At 42.7% G+C, this 13229-nt stretch overlaps 1 protein-coding gene across 3 annotated transcripts in view; it reads left to right on the forward strand.

Annotated features, from left to right (window-relative positions):
• The window catches only part of LOC135258793 (thyrotropin-releasing hormone-degrading ectoenzyme-like), a 119394-nt gene that overhangs the window by 50660 nt on the left and 55505 nt on the right, over positions 1-13229 (forward strand). For all 3 annotated transcript variants that reach the window (XR_010331095.1, XR_010331094.1, XM_064342377.1), the window contains exons 4-5: positions 911-1065; positions 6796-6909. Coding sequence is in view for 1 of the 3 variants with exons in the window: in XM_064342377.1 (XP_064198447.1) it covers positions 911-1065; positions 6796-6909 (269 nt within the window). In the remaining 2 variants the exon portion in view is untranslated. The remainder of the gene's footprint in view (positions 1-910; positions 1066-6795; positions 6910-13229) is intronic.

The following is a 13229-nucleotide window of genomic DNA, read 5'->3' on the forward strand; positions in this document are numbered from 1 at the left end:
GTACTGCTCAATACAACTATTTGTGTTTGAAAAAATGGGTTAAAAGTATATGTTTCACCCAAACTCATGACTCATTGTATATGTGTATCATTTTTTTCCAGCCATTTTTGCTCGTTTTCATGAAGAGTGCCGGTACTTGTGGAGTAGACTCTTGGATGTCCACATACAAATAACAGATATTTTCTTTTTCATTTCTTTGGGGATGGATGGGTGGGGGTGATGTGTGGGTGGTCAACCGTTTTGCTGTCCGTTCTGGTCTGCCTCTCCATGCCTCATAGAGGTAATATCTGACTTTATTGTGCCCTTTGCCATTTGAGCAATGGGATATTGTTTTGATTTGTGTGAACTTTTCCTTCGTGACTTCTGCAGACTTCCTTGAAAACTACTTGCATCCACCAGGGACTGTAGTATCTCAGAACCAGACTTTCATGGAAAGTTGGATTTCTTTTATACGCAGCTTGGGAACTGTAAAGGATTTTTTTATGAACATGTCAAAATGAAAAGTCTAAACTGTATATACAGTACTGTGAGACACAAACAGAATTTTTATGAATCCCAGGTTGTTTTCTTGTTATTACTGTTGCTGCTATCATTATATGGACTGTGTTGGTGATGATGTTATCTTCAAGGATGATGCATGACATAGCACGGTCAATAATCATTTGTGATCCCTCATTGATTGTTCAGTCCACATTCACAATGGCCAAAGCCAAACTCTCTGTTTTGTCCTGTCTGTCCACCACATGAGCAGTGGCCACTTCCTGCCCTGCCTCATAAGACCTACTTCATCATAACATGATGGGTATTTTCACTTGACAAGCATTGAGAAATAGAGCAGCCTTTTTTCAGTGTGCAGGTTGCTCATCGCTCCCTCTTCTCCCCCCCCCCACCCCCCCCACCCCCCTCCCAGACCTCCTGGCTGTGCCAAAACACCCGTATGCTGCCATGGAGAACTGGGGGCTGAGCGTCTTCGTGGAGCAGAAGATCCTGCTGGACCCGGAGGTGTCCTCCATCTCCTACCTGATGGAGCTCACCATGGTTGTGGTCCACGAGATATGCCACCAGGTAGGACCGTCGCTGAAATGGCTCTCTCTTCTGTGATTTTGGCCTTTCACTGTAACTGTGAGCGAAACAAAATGGATGCTATCCTTCCCTCACTGGATGCTCCTGTCAGCAAAGGAAATCCAGAAGTTTGGCACATCCAATGACAGGGTTTCTGTGCAATAATTCTGAGTTTATTTAGAAAAATGCATGCTAAAATGCAGCGCTATGCACCGTACACATAATAAATTATACTTGTGCGGTGAAGGGTTGATCATTTTTCTTTTAACTGAAGGTTCACACTGAACTATGCTGGCTCTGTAGTGTCGAACACCAGTATTGTCCCCAGTTGGTTCAAAGTACTGTCTTAAACTTGTGCTTATAGTGGCATTTCTAATTAAGAAGGCTCTTATGAAAACCTGGCGGGGTCCACTTAAGCAGCTCCTCAGTGCTTCTCCAAAGGCGTTGAGAGCAGCAGCTGTGGATTTAACTGCTGATTAATGCAGGCCTCTCCCATCTCCCCCTCTTCCTCAGCACGATCAGAGAAATGATGAAGCAAATCAAAGCTTCGCTTTCATCACGCATGAGGGGGGCGGGGAAGCCTTATTCAGCAAGAAGCATTTGTCCCCCTCAGCCAGCTTCTGTCCTTTAAGTGACGGTAAAGTCACCTTCTGAAGTGTCAACTAGCCCCTGCCTCCAGAAAGGGAACTGCAGTATTTGGGGAAACTTTTACAAGTGACAGGAGATTGAACTGGACGTTTGCAGGAGACATATTGGAAATGGCAGTTTGCATTTGCGTAAAGAAAAGCGACAATGGATAACTTTCGGTCTGCAACAGCAAAACGGCTCTTGTTTCAATGTGTTCTTCTTGTGTGAGCCTTTAAATGGTTTCTGAGGATGACGCTCCTAAATATTTCACGAGTTTTCAGAAGGATTTTCATTTTCTCGAAGCCTGAGTGGTCTGCTCCTTGCTTTTCATTTTTAAGAGGAGAAAAGTCTTTTCCCCCTCAAGGGGACCTTGGAGCTTTGTTGCTCAACCTTCCTTTGATTGATGATGCAAAGGACAGAATGATATTATCCCTGCTCTTAAACCCGGGCCTATCCCTTTAAAATTACATCTCGCCCCCGTATCCCTTTTTTTATTGGAGACACTAAACCTACTGTGCCCCGGATTAGTATTTTGCCCCAAGGCGTCTACGGTATGTGTGTGAAAGTGCAGTAAGACTGAATACAGGAAACCTGGGTGTAGCCATCTTGTTTTACGTTCGTTATTTATTTATTTATGCTTTGCTAAGAGACCCCATTCTACTGTCGAATTTCAAAAGCCTGTATTCCAGAGATTTTCAGTTTACACAAAAGGATATTTTCAGAATGAAGTGAAGTCAAGTACGGTACTGAAAGGCACGTTCACAGACAAAGTGGTTAATTAATCTTTGATCTTTCTGCTTTCATGATCTGTCCTGTGAAATTTCTCCATTGGAGAGAGTGAAGACAAGGCCTCGACACTAAAAAGTGTTTTAAATCTGTCAGGCAAATGCAGCCATGTGAGAAAAAGTAGATTCTCTTTCAGTTCTGTGGCTATGGTTTAAGTCATAACAGTAGATAGATATAAGCTCATGTGGCAAATAACACATAATAGATTTTACTTTGTCATTATTCATTTAACCAAAAAATAAGCCAGACAGAGCTAAGACAGAAACCTGAAGTAATTCTCTTCTGTATGAGTTCTTTTAGACTGCATCGGAATAATTCTGGCCCATTCTTTACAAAACTGCTCATTGATGTTTGAGGGCAGTCCTTGGTGCAGAGCTGTCTTGAGGTCCCACCACATCTCATGAAGGGTTTTGTCAGTCTGTCCAAAGTTGCTCCAAGTTGGGGGTGTCTCGTGGCGTAGCCTATAGAGCGCTGTCCACATGTTCGTTACGAGCCGCGACGTCGGCGGTTCGAGTCCCAACCGGTCCATCTCTCCCTCTCTCTCTCTCTTCTGCTGCAGTTTGAGTGTTTGGTAGTTAGGTACTTCCTGGACTTTTACTGAGCCATGTCTTCATTCACAACATGCTCATGCTGGATCATTAAAAGGATAATTACGCAGTGAGGTCTATTCAGAGGTGTCCACATTAATAATGGGAAATAGATGTTGATGGAGCCATTGTCAGTTGCGCACGAGTGGCGCATGATCTCATTGGATTTGGATTGATTTGCTAAACCGGGTTTTGATGGGATTTTCCTTCTCAGGGTTCCTCACGAGATCTCGTGTGCATTGAGAGTCCAATCAGGATGAAGAATGGCGGCCAACTTCGGCAGTTTTAGCGTAGCAAATTCCTCTCTTTTGCTGGAAAAACCACTTGGACCATAAACGCCGCCATTATTATCGCTCGACGAATCCTAGCCCCATGAAATCAGCAATAATGACTTTTTAATGTATTCGTCTCTTGCAAAATAGGGATAGCTCCTAATGACCAAATCAGTTGTAACAATTACATGAGAAAACATACTGGGCGAGTTAATTGCTGAGCTGGCATTGCTTAATTTCTGGAGATCAGCGTAGAATCGCAGTTTGAATCGTAAGATCATTATGTTAATGGGCATATTGGCAAAACAGTTTTTAAAGATTTAGTGTCCTAGCTGTGATCGTGGCATATGGGCTGACGAAAGAGTGCATAATATTGTTTTAGCAAAAATGATCAACCCATTACAGTACTTCATTAATTTAATTTACATTACATTTATTTGGCAGACGCTTTTATCCAAAGCGACGTATTTCAGAAGGACTTGGGAGTATAAAGTCCATGTCAAATGAGGCATCAAAATTTTCCATTCCCTGGAAACAAACAAAAAAAACAGTATCAATATCATTGGGGGGTGTGAAATAATGATCAATGGGATATGCTTAGTTGGCCACTCTGAGCAAACATCATGTAGACAGTTTTATAAGTACGTGGAATCAAACCAGGCATTTTTTTTCCCGGAGAATCATCTGAAGCGCCCTCTTATTCCTTCTCAGCAGGATAAATTTTAGTGATTCACATTAAACTCTCTCCCCCTCCCCCCCATAGTGCTGTAACTCTCCTCTCTTGCACAGGGAAACCAGTGTGGGTGGATACTGGAGTTTAACTGCAGAAAGGTCCTTATGTCATGATTATGGAATTCAAGCTGCCTGTAATCTTAGTCAGTAGTACAGCAATTACAGCTGTGCCTGTGGACTGAAGAGAAAAAAAAAAAAAAAACTCCCATTTTGACGAAGTGCCACAGAGGTATTTAATTTGCCTGTCTGTCAGTGCCTTAAATCGTTCCCTCTCCGTAATTTTCCAGGTCAGCAGGGTGACTACACATCACTTACCCGTCGATTCATACGAGAGATATTCAGGGTAATTTTGGGCCCTCTCGTTTTATCTCCAAATTGTCCTTTCCAGAGGAGTTGTTTTGAAGAGTTTGCGAATTTATCGAGCGCCTGACCAAATCGCAACATGATATTGAAATACATTTTTTGGCTGGACCGCAACAGCGGGGCCAGCCCTACAAACACGAATGTCTGTGACTGAGTGAGTGATGAAGTTACACCATTGGTCGGCCGGAGAGGTCCAGCCATATACTAGGTTCTGACCTGCTCTGGTTTTTTTTTTTTGCAAAGCACAAATGGGATTGATGTGCCAAACCCACATGCAGGAGGGGTTAGGGTTTAGGCTTACCCAGTCTGAGGTGTCCTTCCTCAGGTAGTTTCCCATGGTAGCGACGGTCTTTAGGCCCGGAGTGAAGCCTGTGCGTTAGCTAGTCATCTTCCGGCGTCCGAAGAACGTCCAAAATACACACCTGTGTGTCATACCCGCTACTCCATTAAAGATTGTGTACAAAAAAAGGAGAACTGGGCCTTGTGATGACTTCTCGAAATAACGCTCCACAATTGTTTGGGTGGCAAGTACGGTTCTCTACGCCACCCCTCTCCTTTCTCACGAGTTGCCATACATGCCAAATAAAAAAAAGTGTTATTTTATAATCCTATCCCAACACCTGCTAATGGATTTAATATTCCATCTAAATCCATTTTACCCTGAAACCATGAAAAGTTTCATGTTTTTTTTTTTTTTTTTTGCATGCTTGAATAGGAATAAAGTCATCATGAATGTCCCAGTCATGCTGTATCCGCCATTGTTGTCAGGGAAGTCCGCCTTGGGTGGGAGCCATTCACGGAAAACATCTGGTGTCTTGCAGGCAATGATTCAGGGGATATTAAGATCCCTGTTCTCTGCAGAATGAGGCCACCTGACACTGCTTTCTTTGTGATAAATATTAAATGAGGCTTTTGAAAGCGCAGGCTCTCCAGGTAGCTGTGACATGCTCCTGATGGATGGAAGGGGAATCTCACAGACAGTGACAAAGAATCTAGACATTACAACAGGCTGCTCATCTCCCTCCATTTCTGGGGGAAAAAGCTCTGTGTGGTGTTAAGGTGTTATCAAAAAAGGAATCTGATTTGGCAAAATCAAATAAGTTTTCTGTGTAACCTTGTTTTGTTAGAAAATAGGTTTTTGTGTGTATGCCCATCCGCAGTATCTGGTCCTTCATTTAACTATGTGTTTTTTCTGTTATTGTTTTAAGTGATTGTTGTATGGTGATTTGATGAACAGGATTATTTTCTGTTTATCAAATCAAAATCCTTCCTTTGTGTTGGAGTCCATGTAAAATCTGCTGTTTTTGGGGGGGAACGTTTCCAGGAGAGCGGCACTCTGCAATGTATATTTACACTTAAAAACCTGAAGGCGGGAGGTGCACACATGAATAATAAGAGTAAATTTACTATGAAAAACCTGACATCTGAATTCGGGGAGGTTTGTTACAGTGCAGATCTTAGTTTGGTTGTGCTGTGTTTGCTATGTCAGTTCTAGCACCTCTTTACATTCCCATCCATGCATCCTGAGTGATAAATAAATCCCTTTGTGCTAAAAAATGCCTTTGAGTGGACGGGTAGATGTTTGCTCTTGCCAGGCAAACAACCGTGAGTTCGTAGCTGATCCCCTAATGTCCTGGGTAGGAAAATAGCCTTGCAGAGACTGATACAGCTTCCACTGATAATGAGCACTGCCAGGCTGGCACAACAGGGAAAACTCGCAGGTCTTTATCAAAAGGTGTCAAAGTTTATGAAGAGGGATGGCTTTTCTGTATTAATTGTGTTCTAATGATGTTGTTTTTGCGAATGCCCCGAAGCTGCCTCGTGCGTGAGACAGATTAGCCGCGACTGCATTTTACTGGCGTTAGGCACTGTAAAAAATCTCCTTGTCTGTTCGTTGCTTCACTTGGTCAGGACATGGGCCTTCAGCAGATTGCTGAAGGGACGGTTCTGAGAATCGGCAGTCGAAAAACAGGCCCTCCAACAAGCAACGCCACTGGTTCAGATTATGTGTGGATCGAAATTATATTTCAGATACAAGCCATTTAAATCTCTCTGTAAAATGTGATGGATTCCCTGAAACCAGAGTTGGGTTTAGTGGGTAAGGAACTGGGCTTGTAACTGAAAGGTCAGAGGTTCGATTCCTGGGCAGGACACTGCCGTTGTGTACCCTTGAGCAAGGTACAGTACTTAACCTGCATCGCTTCAGTATATATCCAGCTGTATAAATGTATGCAGTGACGTAAATGCTATGTAAAAAGTTGTGTAAGTCTACTAAATGCCTGTAATGTGATGTACACCTGTAGTCAATTTGAGTACAGCGCTAGGGTTCAGGAAATATAACGCATCTCTTTTTGTTTGTCCCACAGTGGTTTGGGGACCTGGTGACCCCGGTGTGGTGGGAAGACGTCTGGCTGAAGGAGGGCTTCGCCCATTTCTTTGAGTACGTGGGGACCGACTTCCTCTTCCCCAAGTGGAACATGGTGAGTGTTTCTCTTCAGTCGGAACCTCGCATCTGAAGTGGTATTAATTATCCATTGCTCCATTATTGCCGTTCGTTTGTTCTGCATTAATAAGTCCAAATTGGCGGAACCAGCGGGCTGTTCAGCTGACTGTTTAAATCAGAGACAAACAGTAATTTAAATTATACGAATCAGAGCTCAACGGTGAGAGGCAAGGCGCTCTGATTGGATGGGTCCTCCGGAATAGATGCTACACATTAGGCTGTGTGCAGCTGTCTTTTAAAACCATGTTCAGGATTCATAAAATTCACTGTAGATACTGTAAACATACTATACCTTACAGTTAAATACATAATCACATGGCTTATTACACACTTTTTTTTAAACAATTAAAGCCCTCGTAAGGTTTAAATGATAGTATTTTATAATATTTTAGTCCCAGCTGATTAATTCTGATTTACCTTTCAACCAGTACTGTTACTCCAGGGAAAATAAAGAAATTTTTTTTTTTAGTTTTGTCCCAAACTGAAATATACAGTTTCATTATTCACACACAGAATATTCTTATGAGGGCTAAGTAAATATTCTCTTTTAGCCCAATTTTATTATTATTATTATTTTTTACTGTGATTTGCTTCTCTTATAAAGGGACAATTCCCTCAGTTCCATTATAAATCCTGGGTGAATCTGTGAATCTGTGAGTCAGGCAGAGTGCATTCTGGGATTTTGAGGCGAGGAGACTATGGCTGATCATTGGTGAAACTTTGCTCTCTTCAGACATAGAACCTTATATACATACTGTAGCATTAGTGGGTGATACACGATAAGCAAAAAGCATGTTTTAGAAATAACAGGGAAACTGCGCTATTATTGCAGAATGAAACCACACCAATGAAACACAACCTTTCTTATATTAGACAATTCAGCTCAAAGTAGCATCTCCCCTGCGCTGTATCCAGACCCGTGTTTAAGTGCGTTTTCCGCGTAAGCCCCTCTTAAGCTCTTTCAGTGGTGAGTCGCGCGGAAAAGAGACCCAAGCGCAGGTGTGGATTCGGCCCTCTGAGCGCTACGGGCCTGAGTCACGGTGAGGGATGGATGCTGAGAGGCTGAACGGTTCAGCGCTTGTGTTCATGTGTCCACTCTCATAATGGCCGTCTTTTCAGAGGGATTCCAGCATGGGTTTACCGTGATAAGTTTTCTGTGATAAAATTTGTTCGGATTACCACAAAGTGGAGTGGGAACGCCACAAAATGATACGTGCTGATTCTCGAGCCCCTTTGCGTTTCTGTCTCTGTATGACTTCACCAGTTTAGCATCATAATTGATGCAATTAAATAACTTAACAACAGGAACAAAAATAATGTACTGTTCAAAGACCTGGGAAATGGCATTTTATGACGTTTTAGGAGTAAATGCCAGCTGGAGGCTCGGTCAATAAAGTATTTTTGGGTCGGTTGTGTTAGACAGTCACGTCATCAGGCTGAATAGCTGTACATGCAGTACATCATTGCCCCCCCCGCCCCCCCCCCCCGTGCGCAGTGCATTCCCAGGGCGAGACACGCAGTCATCCCCCGGTCTCGTCTCGGCCCTCTCGTCCAATCGAATCTCGCCGCGGAGCACGGGCGATCTTTCACAAGTCTCTCGCAGTCCTGTAATGGTCATATATATCAGCCGGGGCCCCCGTCCCGCTGCACATTGTCGCCCCTGATAGAGGGGGTAATGGAGAGCTGGGGGAACACGGCCAGCACGGAATGGATTCGCCGATCCCCCCACGGTCCCGTCCCAGACCCATCCCTCACTGGGGCACGGCGGGGGCCTCCCCGTCAGCGGGGGAAATTGGACTGCCGGAAGGCCCCTTCCACCCCCCTCCAGAGGCGCTGAGTCCCAGATCCGTTAAAGCCCCCCCCCCCCCCCCCCCCGCACGTCCCCTGGAGCCTCGCTGAATGACGGATTCAGTGAGAGGCCCGTATGACAATAATAATCAAAATCGGGAAGCAATAAGCAGCCTCTAAACTATTTCCATTTAACAGCACGCTGCATTAATCAGGGTTAAATGTGCCTGGTGAAATAATCGCTCCCCATCACAAATTATTCAGGCGAAGAGGACATTATGGATGCATTGCAGGGTATCCATGGCGATTGCTCTTAAATGTATCCTATGGGAAAGTATTATCCATATATTACCCAGTGCTCTGACACGTCAGGAATGTATTAAGCTGCAGTACACAAAGCTTTGCTGAACCTGAATTAACACATTGGATAAGTCAGTGTTACTGGCACCCTCAATTAATATGAGTGAAAAAAGCTGGATAAAATTCACTTTGTTTGTCAAATATTTTCTGTGCTCAGAAATGTGAGGATTATATACTTTTGTTGTGAGTGTAGATCAAGATCAAGTGAGTGTAAGATCGAGTTGATGAACAAAAACAAAAAAAGACATCTATTATTTCATATCCTTTTCAGCTCATTTTTACCATGGTTGCAACAATTCTGGAGAGCAGATAGTTTCAGATGTATTTATTTTATTTTATTTATTTATTGATTTTCTTATTTTCTTCTTTCTCCTCTTCTTCTTCTTCCAAAACAACCACCCGGATAAATGTTTCAAAGACTGTAGTTTTCACAATGGCCCTCATCTGATCCCACACAAATGAATGAATCCCGGGGACATTAGCATGACAAAACCACACACGGTTACCAGGGTTCTGCTGCATTGTGGGATAATGGTTGTCGTGATCTGGACTAATAAACTGCTGAAGCCGTTACATGCCTCTCCTTCAGGACACCCCAGAGACACGATTCAGCCCTTGTGAGGTCTTCCTGAACACCCGAGGACACACACTGCAATGGTCTTTTATGGCTTGTCTTAGATGTTCCGTACGCATTCACGATTGGTATTGTGTTTCTCGGTTATATAATTGCATTTAGTGCCTTAATGATTTTGCATATGCATTAGCTAGTCTGAGAATGTTGTTGGCCAGATCTCAAACTGTCAATCACATATACTCAGGTGGACACACTTATGTTCTCTTGCATTGTTAAATCACTCCGGATAAAAGCACCTGCTACATAATGTATTCCAGTCCACTGATAATAAACGCACTCAGCCCCTGCAGCGGAGGCCATTTTGTTTTCCATTGTGCGGCTCATGCAAGTCTGACCTGATGCCCGCTTCGTTATTCTCTCTGTCTGTGATGTCGTAAAGTTCCAAACGCATACTTGGACTGACCGGAGTTGACAGTTGGGGCAACAGAGTGATGTTGTGATTGAGGGACAGGACTTAACCATGGAATAACTGCATAGTATAAATACTAGGTCCTTGAGTAATGTGTTAAAGCTGAATTAAGCCCGGTCTTGAATAAGCCAAGGGCATTTGCTAGTGCTAAATGTCCTGATAATCTATACAATAACAACTATATGATTAAAACTTGCCTAGGTTCCTAGGTGAAACTGAATATATAAAAGACCTGTGCTCTGTGTAGAAGGTAATGTGTGAGCCAAGGAAGTCACCCTGGGCAAGGGCATCTACAAAAAAAAGAGGGGGGGGGGGGTAGGTAATAATGAATAATAAGCATATCCGCTCATGTGAAAAGCAGCAGTCCTTACGTCTTTCGATGTCAAACAGAATAAATATGGCCTGGATTTAATGCCCTGCTGCGAGCACATATGGTCCAGATGGGGGCAATACGAGCGGAGCTCGTTTAGTTCCTATGGTTACGTGACTCGCGCAACTTAAACGCTCTCGCAATTCCTTCCCATCATCCTTTGCTGTATAATTAACAACGCGACATCGAGGGACATCGCGTCCTTCCACGCCGACAAGCGTGTTTGCACTGTGCACCTTGTTGGCGGATTGTGGTGAGGCGCTCAGTCATTGTACGGTAACTTACTGTAGCTGTGGTTTAGCTGCCTGATTACCAGCATTGGTAGTGGTGTCCCTGTAACGGTGTCATGTATTTAACGTGAGCTTATACTTAATTTAAGTTTCAGGTTCAAGCTTTTAATTTTGTTTGCCTTTTCATTTAGAATGCACTTATATGTAATCTTCAGCAAATTTCTGTTTGGTTTATATTGTAGCAATATACATTTTTTTGGGGATATTTTTCCAGATCCCTTAGTGGGCAGTGTCACTATGTTTATGAACAGTAGTTACTGCCAATAAGTGTGGCCATTAATGAGTTTGAAGTAAATCAGAACACTCTGTTCTCTGCAGAAAGAAAACACTGTTTTGCCCAATATAGCAAGTTCTTTAAATACAAAATGGCGCCTCCCCTGTACAACCTCACATATATATTTTTAAGGCTATAGCATTTATAATTGTTCTATCAAGCCCAGGAAACCTACCTGATATTTTGATATTTGTTATTTAAAAACAGTACACTTTAATTGAGACCATATTGATGTTTTTTACTTAACAGAAGGATTCACAATAAGCCAGAGATTCACTCACATTCTTTTTAACAATTGATTTGAAATATATGCTAGATCTTTTACATGCGTCTGTAATAGCATTGTACGTTCTGCAAAGCCGAACCAGCAATGGTGCAAATTGACTATATATATATATATTTTATTTTATTTTTTTTTAAAGATGCAAAGTGATGAAAAAAACAAAAAACACAAAAACTTTGATTTTCACTGTAATTGGGGCAGTGGGGGCTTGTAGCCTTCTCTTGGATTACTGAAAGCAATATTGTTTAAAGGTAAATTGCTGCTTGCAAAAGTATTTCCATTCATTAATTTACTTGCGTGCATTCGCTGGCTGTTTGTTTTGAATAATGGAAGGAAAGTGGTTACGAATTAATAACTCATTTATGTCCAAACCACCTGTACTGTTTTTTTTTAATAATATCTGCATCACTGCAGGGTAATAAAGAGCCACATTCAGCCAGTTTTAGAGCTGAAGAACAGTTTTATGGCACTTTGGGATATGCCAGTTCTCTCAGAAGCTGCTGCGTGCCTGTTGTTTCTCTTGCAATAAAAAACACTACCTACTATTAATAAATGTATCAATGTTTTGGGGGGGGGATGCTGCAGTGTTCTGCTTTAGTGTGTTTTGTATCTGGGATGCACATAAAATGTGAACCAATTGCCAACAATTCAAGGATATTGTATTTCATTTCTAGAGAAGTAAAGATCTACCCACTTATTAGGGGGTGAATGTGTTTCCAAGGGTGACACAGTGGTGTAGTGAGTACTAGTACTGTTGACCCTTGTGAGTAGACTCTTACAGCAAGAAGCAAGGTCCTTTCTGTGTGGAGTTTGCATGTTCTCCTTGTGTCCGTGTGGGTTTCCTCTGGGTACTCTCCTTTCCTCCCACAGTCCAAAGACATGCAGGTTTGGTTAAGTGGAGAGTCTAAATACTCCTTGAGGTACGAGTGCGTGAGTGAATGGTTGTGTAGGCCCTGTGATGGACTGGTGACCTGTCCAGGGTGTATTCCTGTCTTGCACCTACTGCATGCTGGGATATACCCCCACAACCATGAACAGGAGTAAACCGATTAGACGTTTTTGTGCAGGAGAACTATTTTCTTCTGAATTTTAAGCCACTAATCAATTTTTATGTATAGAATCAGGAAGGACATTGGTATCTGTATAGGTTTCCTGCATAACATACAGGCATACATAAATGCATTTAAATATATTTTATACACTACCAGTATCATAATAGTAGTAGCAGCAGCAGTCGGGTTCGTCTTGCTTTGTGGTTATAGTGTTTAATATTGCTTACTTGAGTCGATGAGACATTTTTACTGCCACCCCAGTGCATCCCTAACATCTGCTCACAGTAAAGAAAATGTGTAGGATGTAAAATGGTTCATAGATCCTATTCAATTATGCTTTTCATGGGAGTTACAAAAAAACAGGAGACGTCAGGCATTCTGGCTTTTTCGTAATGACTAGCAGTAGAGCGTGCATCGCTGAAGATGAAAGAAGAGAAATGGGGCAGCGGTGTAGTGTAGTGGGTAAGGAGCTGGTCTTGTAACCTAATGGTCACGGGTTCGATTCCCGGGTAGGACACTGCCGTTGAGCAAGGCACTTAACCTGCGTCGCTTCAGTATATACCGTATCCAGCTGTAAATGGATGCAGTGTAAATGCTGTGTAAATGTTGTTTAAGTCGCTCTGGATAAGAGCGTCCGCTAAATGCCTATAATGTAATGTAAGGAGAAGGTTGCCAGGTGACAACAGGTAATTCGTTTCGGTTTTTGTCTTCCTCCACGAGCCCCTGCCTTCACCCACCCTCTGTACCTGGCAAGCCTCTCTGGATAGAGGTTTCAACCCCCCTACAACCAGAAAGAGCTAAACAAAAAAAAAAACATCAAACATCATTATGCAGGCA

This window comes from Anguilla rostrata, chromosome 7 (assembly GCF_018555375.3).
Source record: "Anguilla rostrata isolate EN2019 chromosome 7, ASM1855537v3, whole genome shotgun sequence".
Classification (NCBI taxonomy): Eukaryota; Metazoa; Chordata; class Actinopteri; order Anguilliformes; family Anguillidae; genus Anguilla; species Anguilla rostrata.